At 42.3% G+C, this 11,519-nt stretch overlaps 1 protein-coding gene across 1 annotated transcript in view; it reads left to right on the top strand.

Annotated features, from left to right (window-relative positions):
* Nucleotides 1–584: 584 nt before the first annotated feature.
* The window catches only part of NFX1 (nuclear transcription factor, X-box binding 1), a 63,801-nt gene continuing 52,866 nt past the window's right edge, over nucleotides 585–11,519 (top strand). The window contains exons 1-2 of the mRNA XM_054582918.1: nucleotides 585–675; nucleotides 5,357–6,352. Of these exons, the coding sequence (XP_054438893.1) occupies nucleotides 651–675; nucleotides 5,357–6,352 (1,021 nt within the window). The 5' untranslated portion in view covers nucleotides 585–650. The remainder of the gene's footprint in view (nucleotides 676–5,356; nucleotides 6,353–11,519) is intronic.

Genomic DNA, 11,519 nt, shown 5'->3' with positions numbered 1-11,519 from the left:
CAACACCAGCCAGGGCTAAATTACTTAGTTTTTCTCTCCTCTACTAGATAATGCACTTCATGAGGACAGGGCCCAGTTTGGTTTTTCACTACTTATTTTAGCACTTACAGAAATGCCTGAGACAGTATGCATTAAGACGTGTGTGAATAAGCCCTGGTGGCTCAGTGGACTGAATGCTGGCCTGCAAAACCACTGGTTCAATTCCCAGTCAGGGCACATGTCTGGGTTGCAGGCCAGGTCCCCAGCTGAGGGGACGTGAGAGGCCACCGGTTGATGTATCTTTCACACATTATTGTTTCTCTCCCTCTTATTCTCCTTCCCTTCCCCTCTCTAAAAATAAATAAATAAAATCTTTTAAAAAGGACTGAAAAGCGAGAACAATGATTAAGCCATCCCCGCGCGCCCGATCCACGCCCGCGTTTCCAGCAACCTAGGGCTACTTGTGTCTTCTTTGCTGCATGGCGCCAGGTGCGACTATCTGACGTCATGAGAGCGCAGCACAGTTTGACTCAGGCCGCGCAAACTCTGTGGCCGTCTACTGGGCGCGCTGATGAGAATATTCCCCGGGCGCCGGAAGTACAGGGCACGTGACCGGGTGACAGCGCTTGCAGGACTGCAAGGCTCGGTTTAGGTGTTGCTGCCCACACGGGATGGCGGAGGCACCTCCTGTCTCAGGTACTGTTCTTGCCTGCGTTGGAGTGGGCTCCTTTCGAGTTGCGGAAGCTTGGTTACTGACGAGTCCTACGGCTTCGGCCGTTCATATCGCGAGAGTGGCGCGTACTAAGGTTGGGGATAGTGGCTCGGAAGGGCCAAGCCACGCGCGTTGTTTTCACGGAGACCTAGACTATCCTTGACTAGGTCGTGAAACCTGGTAGCTGGGTTTCCAAGGAAAGCGGGTTTTTCCTGGCGCCCAGCGAGTTTAAATGGATGTCCCGGCCTTCCCGGGGCAGCTTCCTCAAGGATCACCGACAAGCTCTCGACGTGTAGTGGCTTTGCGCGCTGTGCTTAAGGGTGTATTCGCGCGTCCTGGTGCAGTGGCGCGGGCGCGAGTCGAACACCTGTGGTTTCCAATCCCAGCCTGCCACGAACCCGCAGTGTGACCGAGTCATTTTCTTCATTTGTCATTTGGGGATGATCAGTTCCTGTAAAAGCTCCCGCCCTGTACTCTACCTGTTCCATAATTGTTAGCTCACTTCCTCTCCCGGTGTTGCCTCTATGTATAGAGACAACCTGATTTGGTTGTTAATAAAACATCCATTTCCCTTTCCTTCAGTGTACCTTAGATCTTTGTTTTGAAAACTTTTGGACAGCGGCCGAAAAGGAACGTTTTACTTCTAACCTCAGTGCACACGTAGTAAATGTAAATATAAAACGTTTCAGGAAGCAGTGGTTTTCCTTGCTATCTCAGTACACTCCACATTTCTTTTGAAAAAATGATTGCCTCAACCCACTACATTAATTCGATTTCAGGACCCACTCTTTTTGAAAAATGGCAGCAATTTGCAGCATGAGATTTGTAAACAGTCACGGATTTGAATCTTAGTTCTGCCTCCTACCTGCTGTTGTGGTACTAAGAGTATATATGTATTTATGTCCTGGGTGGCAGGTAAAATGTATTTATTACTGTAGATCTTGGACAGAAAGTTGGAAAACACACAGCATTGGTGTACTCCAGTCCTGATTTAGGTATTAAGTCATCTTGGCAGGTGGGAACCTTTTTAGGCTGGTGTTTTGTTATTTTCCCACCCATTCTTTTTCCATCTCCCCTAAATTGGATCCATTTAGGCCTGGCGGGGTAGCTCAGTTGCTTAGAGCATTGTCCCAATACGCGAAGGTTGTAGGTTCAATCGTCAGTCAGGGCACATGCAAGAAACAACCAATGAATGCATAAATAAAACAAACCAATGTTTCTCTCTTCTTCCACTCTCTCTCTAAAATCAATAAATAAAAAATTCTAAAAAATAAAGTGGATCCATTTATCTTCCCTCCCTCAGGCTTCAGGCCTATTTCTACACCCTTCTGTGTTTGAAGAAGAATTGGGCGGAACTAGTTGTGAGTCATAGTTTTGGCCAACAGTGTTGTGCCTCTCCTTACAACCTCCTGCTCCCCATCTACTGAGATAAAGTCCACTACTCCAAAGATCACCCCACTCCTTCTCATGTGTCTGAATTTGCTTTTGCCTTAGTTTCTATTCCATGTTCTTAATTCACCATCATCTCTAACCCACACCTCCATCCCCACCCCAGATTTAGTTCTCTTGCCTGCCTCTTTCCTCAAATAGTAGCTCAGTCCTGGGGGCTATCTTTGTGCCCATGGGAAGACTCCAATGCCAGTTTTGTCTCTGGACTTTATAATCTACAGTTTACTCTGCTCCACCCCCCAGTTGGACACCTACCAGGCTGCAATGTAATCTAGGGTCTAAGGTACCATGTGGTATGAGACATCCCATTTACTGAATAACTTCCAGCCACTTAAATAGTGGAGGAAAAGATGTATTTCAGATCTTTTTGTCTCAGGTCCAGTTTCTTGATTCATGTGCCCTTTTCCTTTTACTCACGTCTTTTAAGGGTCTTTCTGAGGGCTTTGCCTACTACCTTGTCTAGTGGAACAGACACTGTGTATGAATAGGTGCAGCCCTGTCTAGAATCTCTAGTTGTATCAGTTCCTTACTGCATAACATGCAACACCCTTTTCCCATCCTTTATCAGTCTATTTACTGTTTTGGGGGTTTTTTTCTGTCCCTCTCTCCAACCTTGCTTCTCAAGCAGGAAAGAACTACATGACACCTACTCAGTCTAATCTATCCATTCCCACCTTTAACTTACCTGTTAGGTTTCCAGAGCAGCTTTTCTACTACTTTCTGAATTTGTCTAATTCTCTTGCTATTTTGTAAGGCCCTCCACCCCATCACCAGAATTCTGCCTGTGTGAAAGCTTTCAGAACAAGTCCTGGATTGAGTGAGAGGTTACCTTATGACTTTTATAATCTTGTTCACTTCTTTCTTTTTTTTTTTTTTAATTTAAGAAAGTCAGCCCTGTCTGGTGTGGCTCAGTGGATTGAGTGCTGGCCTGCAAACCAAAGGGTCGCTGGTTTGAATCCCAGTCAGGGCACATGCCTGGGTTACAGGCCAGGTCCCCAGTTGAGGATGTACAAGAGGCAACCACACATTGATGTTTCTATCTCTCACTCTCTCCCTCCTTTCCCCTCTCTCTAAAAATGAATAAATAAAATTAAAAAAAAAAGAAAGTCAAGTTTTCTGTTATTAATCCTCACCAGAGGATATATTTATTGATGAGAGAGAGAGAGAAAGAAACATTGATGTGAGAAAAACATTGATTGGTTGCCTCTCAAATGTGCCCCAGCCAGGCACTGAACCCGCAACCTAGGTATGTGCCCTGACCGAGAATCAAACCCCATGACCTTTCAGTTTACTGGATGACGCTCCAGCCAACTAAGCCACACATTCAGAGTTTATTCAGTTTTTTAGTGTATGTTTCTATGGTATCAGCTGCCCAACCTCTGACAGTGTAGCGTAATGATAGTGAAAGACTGTGGTCTCTAGAACCACGCAGCCTGGGACGAAATCTGAATCTGCTTTAGAGTACCCCCGTGGCCTTGAGCACATTACTTACTCTTTCTGTGTTTTGTTTTCTCAACAGGGATGTAAGGATTAAATGAGTTAACATGTGCAAAGTGCTTAAAATAGTGCCTGGCACATGTTAAGTACCTAATAAGTACGTTAAGTACCTCACAGGCTTATTATCAAACTGAACCCCCCAGGCTGTGAACTGCACCTATCCATCAGTGGTTGGGCCTATGTGTTTCAAATAGCCTGTAATCCTAACAGCAACAATAAAGCATCATTTTAACGGCCTTATATGTGTTACTAACTCGCTTTACTCTTCATAGCAACTCTTTGATGCAGGAATTATTGCTCTCTCTATTACATATAAGAAAATTGGGGTTAAGTAACTTGCATAAAGATACAATAAATAATAAGCAGGGACTTAAACCTATATCTCTTGGCTCTATCAATTCTTGGTGTATTCTATATACTACCTATGAGTATAGTTCTGACTTTGCTGTTAACTAGTTTTGTATTTTTAGGCAAATCATTTAGTTGAGGAACTGATTGACTACACAAGCATCTTGTAGGAATAAATGATTGGGTTGAACAGGCATATGCTTAATTTTTGAGACTCTGGGATTCTGGATTATATTATAGAGGTTATGTATGGAAAACCTAAAATATTGAGTTGGCCAAAAGTTTTTTGGTTTTTTTCCCTACAATGGCTCTAGTACCACTTAGTTGTCTTTAACTTCATTCAAAACAATTTTGTTAGATTGTATTGTGACAGCTGTCGCATTGACATGCATTAAAAAAAAATTTATCAAAACTGATGAATTTTTGTGTAGCCATTTTAATATTGAGGATGGAAGAATATATGCAACATTTTTGGCACATTATGCTTTATTATTTCAAGAAAGGTAAAAACACAACTGAAACGCCAAAAAAAAAAATTGTGCAGTAGTGGAGAAGGTGCTGTGACTGATCAAATGTGTGAAAAATGGTTTGTGAAGTTTTGTGCTGGAGAATGCTTCACAGTCAGTTAGACCAGTTGAAGTTGATAGAGATCAAATTGAGATGTTGATTGAGAACAGTCAGTGTTATACCATGCTGGAGATAGCCAGTATACTCAAAATACCCAAATCAGTAAAGTTATTGGTAAAAATGAAAAATGTGTCTTTTATTTTATGGAAGAAACTATATGAACTTTTTGGCCAACTTAATGTATTCTTGGGAGGAGGAGACGGGAACTGACATACTCATTAGGCTAAGTACTATCTGTAGTATTATCATCTTTCATCATAGATGGGGACACTAGGCTAACAGCAATCAAGTGATATCCTTCACTCATAGCATAAGTTGGAGGGCCAGACTTTGAACTGATTTTGGCTGATTCCTAAGCCTGTTCACTTGATAATACACAATGCTACATTAGAATTTCGAAAGACCATTGAACCTGCTGACCAATTTCTCAACTCTGAACTATTTGCTGACCTTGAATTTTTTGATAAAACCAGTGCTTGTATAAATAATGCCTGATGGCCCAGGTGAGCAGTTTTACGTGACAACTCTCAGCAGTGGCCATTGGTGAGGCAGCTGTACATGGGATGATCAGTCTTCCACAAGCACCTTGATCCCTTCGCCTTCATAGGAAACGTCGGTCTTACTAAGAGCCTGTTTCATACAAAGTCCTTAGGAAAATAACTTTTAGATACAGCTCATAGTCTTATGGGCTTCATGGTTGAGCGATTCATTTCTTTACTGGCATGTTTGTTTCTTTTTTCCTAGGTACTTTTAAATTCAATACGGATGCTTCTGAGTTCATTCCTCAGGAGAGAAAAAATTCTGGTCTAAATTGTGGGAGTCAGAGAAGACTAGATTCTAATAGGATTGGTAGGAGAAATTACAATTCACCACCTCCATGTCACCTCTCCAGGCAAGTCCCTTATGATGAGATTTCTGCTGTTCATCAGCACAGTTATTCTTCAGGAAGCAAGCCTAAGAGTCAACAGACTTCTTTCCAATCATCTGCTTCTAATAAATCACTAAAGAGCCTTCAGAATCAACCTGGACAGAAATTGAGGAGTGAAAAGCAGCATATCAGAGTAAAGAGAGTACAGAGTCTCACTGACCAGATCTCAGATGCAGCTGCCTTAGAAAGTGTGGCCAGATCAGAGAGTGGGACAAAGCCCAGAGAGTATAGCCCTGCTGAAAGTGAGAAGGAAATTGTTGGCGCAGATCCCAGGGGAGCAAAACCCAAAAAAGCAACCCAGTTTGTATACAGCTATGGCAGAGGACCAAAAGTCAAGGGGAAACTCAAATGTGAGTGGGGTAACAGAATGACTCCCAAACCGGAGGATGCCGGACCTGAAAATTCCAAGCCTGTGGGGGTTATCCAACCTGACTCCTCAGATGTACCCTTTAGAAAAGGAGTACTGGATGGGTCTGGGGCCCGACGCAACGAGCAGAGAAGACACCCACAGAAAAGGCCTCCCTGGGAAGTGGAGGGGGCCAGGCCACGCCCAGGCAGGAATCCACCAAAACAGGAAGGCCAACGGCATGCAAATGCAGGACCCAGAAACAACATGGCACCTATTCCAAAGGATAATCTTAATGAAAGACCAGCAAAATCGGTCTGTGACAATGGGAACTTGGCTGTCGTCAACAAGTCTTCCAGAAGGGTTAACCTGGAGAAATGTGCTGTAAGGAGGCAGGATTCTCCAGTAGCATCTTTCCACCGAGGCAAACAGAACCCCGTGCTAAAGAATGTGGAGACACACACAGGTAAATCTACTAGATGGGTGGAGATATTTTGTTTCTCTGATATTAAGTTTTTGAATCGGTAATATAGTCACACAATTTAGAAACCAGGAAGTATAAAAAGGTACACAGCGAAAAGTCTTTTCCTGTCCTTGTTCATCATCTGCCTGGGTTCTGCCACCACCCTCTCCCCTCCCCAAGTAGGTGACCTTTTACTTAGTTTTCATATCATAAGCAAATACAAATAAGGGATTTTTTTTTCTTAACAAATATGGAATTTTGTAAGGACTTTGAAAAAAATGCATATATAGGAGGTATAGATGTTTGGTAGCAAGATTTTTTTTGAATGGTGACAAAGCGCAAATAGGGGATGGTAACATCTCCACTGGCTTTCCTGGTTCCAGCCTGCATCATCCTTTGTCGGCTCATCTGCAAGGGTTCCTGACTAGTCTCACCATTTCCATTCTCTCTCAGTTCATCACTTACACCAGTATCAGCCAGCGATCTTTCTAAAAAACATTGAATTATGTCACCCCACACTGCCACCCCCCGCTTAATTTTGTTCACTTTTTCTCATCACCCGTAGATTCAGGCTTCTGCCCTGCCTAACAGCCCCATCTTCCACTGCATCAGTCCCCACCAAATTTAATTCCCCGGACTGTATACCATTTTACCTTTCTATGCTGTTGCGTATGTGCTCCCTCTGTCTAGAATGTCTACCACTCAGCTCACTGGTGAATTTCTACACATTTTTCAAAAGCTAGTTTAGTCACTTCCCAGGAAACCTTTTCTCACCTCTACAGATAGAATTACACTTTCCAGTCCTGTCATATGTCTTTCCCTTACTTATACTCTTACATGCTTCTATTATAACAGTTATGCTGGAAGCCATCATTTGTTTATGTGTCAGTGCCCTCCACTAATGTATAAGCTCCTTGAAAGCAGAGACTGTATCTTTATTCTCATTTTTATATCCCTATTGTCTAACGCAGCTCTTAAAATATAGTAGGTACCTGATTCTGACTGTTAAAAGCTCTTCCCTACGTTGAACTGAAAACTTCCTTCCTATAAATGCTTTCTATCCTCTGGTTCAAGATTTGGCCTCTAGAGCCACATAGCAACTAGTCTCTCTCCTCAGTTTCCCTCCCCCTCATTGCAGATCAGCTTCTTGTGATATTTGAAGTCACTTCTCATTTTTCCCTGAGGATATATTTCATCTAGGCTAAATAACTTAATTCTGTTAGCTCTTCCTCATGGACCCTCACATTCTGGTTTCCTTCCAGATTAATGTGACATATAGCGTAACACATAAAGCTACCACCTGCCCATACCTGTTTTTACACTGCCCTATAGTTCTTCTAGTTCTTATATACTTCACCAGGCAGTACTTCTTGGGAGTTCAGCTTGTGTGTGGACCTAAGCAGTATTGTTATACCAGAGTTGTTTATGAAATCTTAAGACTGGGTAATGGTTTCCTATCGCTTCATAATGAATTACCACAAATGTAGTGGCTTAAGGTAACACGAGTTTATCATGTCACAGCTTCTATGGATCAGGAGTCTGGATACATTTTAGCTGAATTCTCCACTCGGGGTCTCACAGGACTGAAATTGGCCAGGAATGCAGTTTCATCTGAGGTATTGGACCCTCATTCATGCTCACTGGTTGTTGGTAGAATATAGTTCCATATTTTTGTACGACTGAGGACCCCATTTTCTTCCTGGCTATTGCTTGGGGGTCACTTTCAGTTCCTAGAGGCCACCCACAATTCCTACTGCCTGGGCCATCTTCACAATTTGGTAGTTTGCTTCCTTATGGCCTGTAGGAAAGCACCTGCCATAGATTCTTCAAACCTGTCTGACCTCTGTCTCTGATCTCTAGACCCCCTTAAAGGGGTTCACCTGATTAGATTAGCCCACCTATACTCAAAGGGAGGAGATTATACAGGACGTGCATACACTGGGGGTGGGACTCTCGGAGGCCATCTTAGAGTTCTGCCTAACTCTAGATCACATCTCTCTTGGCCTCACATCCCCACATATTCTTGCGAAGACTTTATTCATACATACTGAGTACATGCTATGTATCAAGCACTGGTCTAGGTACTAGGAATACAATGCTGATGGGGTTTACATTCTGGTAGGGAAGACAGGCAGAAAGTACTCACGTTTTTAGTATGTTAAGTGGGTAATAAGCTAAAAAAATATAAAGCAGGTTAAGAGGACTGAGTAATGGGGGCACTAGTTTGTATAGGTTGGTTGGTCTATTTGATGAGGAGACATTTGAAGAGACCAGAGGGAAGGGCAGGAGTGCACCCGGTGGCTCTCTGGAGAAGAGCATTCTAGGCAGAGGGAGAAACAGGCTTAGACTCAAGTGGAAGGTCAGCATTGTGAGCAATGAATGGGGTGGGTGGGAGAGAAGGTCAGAGATCACATGGGCTGGATTATGTGAGGCTCTTAGATTTGGTTCTAAGTAAGAAGGTGAGAAGCAGCTGGTTTGGGAAGAGGAGTGGCATGATCTTATTAGCATTCTAAAATGAGCATTCATCCTACTATGTGGAGAATAGGCTATAAGGAAGTAAGGGGACAAGTTAGGAGGCTGTTGCAATAATTCAGGTAGTTGATGATGAAGACTTGGACTAGGGTAGTAGTGGTGGAAGAGGTAAGAAACCTTTTCTAAATCACTCTTATATCTTTGTTTCAAAATCCTTGTTTCATTGAACCTAATGCCACATCACCTTTTAGCTACATCACCTGCCATATCTTATCATTTATTAGTCTCCAGATCTCCCAGCCCTCATTTATTAATGTGTGTAGCCTATAGCTTTTCTCTACCACAGTAGTTCTCACAGTGTAATTCCAGACCAGCGTCTATCAGTAACACTTGGGAACTTGTTAGAAAAGCATGTTCTTGGGCCTTCCCTCAGATTTATTAAATTCTGGGAATGGGGCCCAGCAGTCTTGGCTTTTAATAGGCCTCCACCTCCAGGTGACTCTAATGCATGCTTAAATTTGAGAACTGATTTACCATAAATCCTGCTGTTATTCTGGGTGACTTGATTGATCATATGCATTGTGCCATCTTCAAGTTTTTTGATCTTATTAACCACAGGACTTTCGCCTTCATTCCATCTCCATACCCACTACCAGGGAAATAACTCTGGGCATGCCCCTTCCCTGAATCTTAAAGTCCACTTTCTGACCATAAATTCCTGTCCTTTTGGCTCCCTCAGTTTCTTCCATGCGCTACCAGTTTTGCCAGCCTCCTACCCATCTTCTCTAAGGCAGGCTTTATTGTACGTCATTTGAAGGATCATCCTACTGGCAAGCCGTTTGGCAGAATCCCATCCCTGGTGCAATTTACCTTTTCTCCTCCAAATCTGGGTAACAGAATGCTGTTCCAGGTAATCATGTAATAGTTCAGATTTGGTGCTGCTGCAATTCATTTGCCTTCTTACAGAAGCCTTCCTGATCACCTTGTGTAAAACATTCCTTCACTGTTAGCATTCCCTATCCTCCTTTTCTGGTTTATTTTTCTCCATAGCACTTATCACTATTTGATGATGCTACATGTTTTCATAATTTATTTGTTTATTGTTTACCTTCCCCCACTAGATAATAAGCTTCATAGGGCAGAAGATTTTTGTCTGTTTTGTTCGCTAAATGTCTAAAGAGTGCCTGGCACATAGTAAGTTTTTAGCAAATATTTTTGAATAGTGGTCTCCAGTCTCAATTGGCTTTCAGTACTGCCCATTTTCTCTTTTATGACCTTGGTCAGGGGTCCTTCCATTTTCATTTAAGACTTCTCCAAAGTTTCTCCACAGTTAAACCTTTCCTTCCTTCCTCCCTTCCTTCCTCCCTCCCTGCCTCTCTTCCTCCCTTCCTTCTTTCCTTTCTTCCTTCCTTTGTTTTAAAATTTATTTATCCATAGAGAGAGGGGAGAGGGAGAGAGAGAAAGAAACATCAATGTGCAAGAGAGACAGTTGTCTCTGGCATGCTCCTAAGTGGGGACCTGGCCTGCAATGCAGGCATGTGCCATTACTGGGAATCAAGCTGGCGACTTTTTGGTTCTCAGGCTAGTGTTCAATCCACTGACCACATAAGCCAGGGCCACTCTTAAACCTTTTTAACATTCATATCCCGCAATCCTTTACCATTCACCTCCCTCGGTCTCAGTAGACTTCATGCCGACGACCTCACTGAGAAAGGGGGGATCATCAGATACAGTTTTCTCAACTTTTTGCTCCCTTTACTTATGCCCATCCTTCCTTTTCTTTTATTCTGAGATCTCCTATTTTTCCTTCTGTCAGTCTTTTCACATTTACTATTCCAAGTTCTCAGGCTGAAGATTTTCCCAGGGGTATTCTACCCTCTGCAAGAAAAACTTATCCTGTTCCATGACCTCCTGGTAATGTTGCCTTTCTTTTCATTCCAGTCAAATCAAGAGTTTTTGCTTTTTTTTTCCTTTTCCCTGTTTCAATTCACTTCCCAGTCCTCTGCCATCATCGCCACCTAACTAGGAGAGCTACTGGTAAGGTCATGAATGGCTTCCTATTTGCCACATCCAGTGAAAAGATGTATTTCATTCCTTATTATCCTGGACTTCCCTTTGAGTTTGATGCAAAGATGAACTATTTTTTAAAATGTAACTTCCTTGATTCATTTATTCCTTTATTTAGTCATTTGACAAATATTTATTGAGCACTTAGTATATGTGGAAATACTACAGTGAGCAAGACAGAGAAAAAAACCCTGTCCCTGTGTCACAGAGCATACCGTCTTGGGGTGTTCGTATATTTTTTTTTTTGTCATTAAATTGGACAAGGTAATCTTAGGAGAGCTAATATGACCAAAGGGTTAAAATGTGAGCTTTTGAGTCATATAGCAGTGAATTTGAATTTTGGCTTTTTAATTTCTAGTAGCTTTGTGATCTTGGATAAATAAGTTTTAGTGTCTTCATCTATAAAATGGTACCCAGTGAAGAGAATTACACAATACGTGTAAAGTGCTTTAGCGCAGCACTGGGCTGGGTGTGTTTAAGATTATTTATTTTATTCTTATAACCTATTTGGATCTGAAAACAAAGAAAATAATATGTTGAAGTAAATGCTAAAAGTATGGACTCAAAAAATTAAAAAAAAATACACACACACACACACACACATATTCAGCTTTGAGAGCATCTGACTATA

This window comes from Pteronotus mesoamericanus, unplaced genomic scaffold (genome assembly GCF_021234165.1).
Source record: "Pteronotus mesoamericanus isolate MK-2021 breed Mesoamerican mustached bat unplaced genomic scaffold, CSHL_Meso_final contig_73, whole genome shotgun sequence".
In the NCBI taxonomy this organism is placed as follows: domain Eukaryota; kingdom Metazoa; phylum Chordata; class Mammalia; order Chiroptera; family Mormoopidae; genus Pteronotus; species Pteronotus mesoamericanus.
This window is presented reverse-complemented; position numbering and strand designations above follow the sequence as displayed.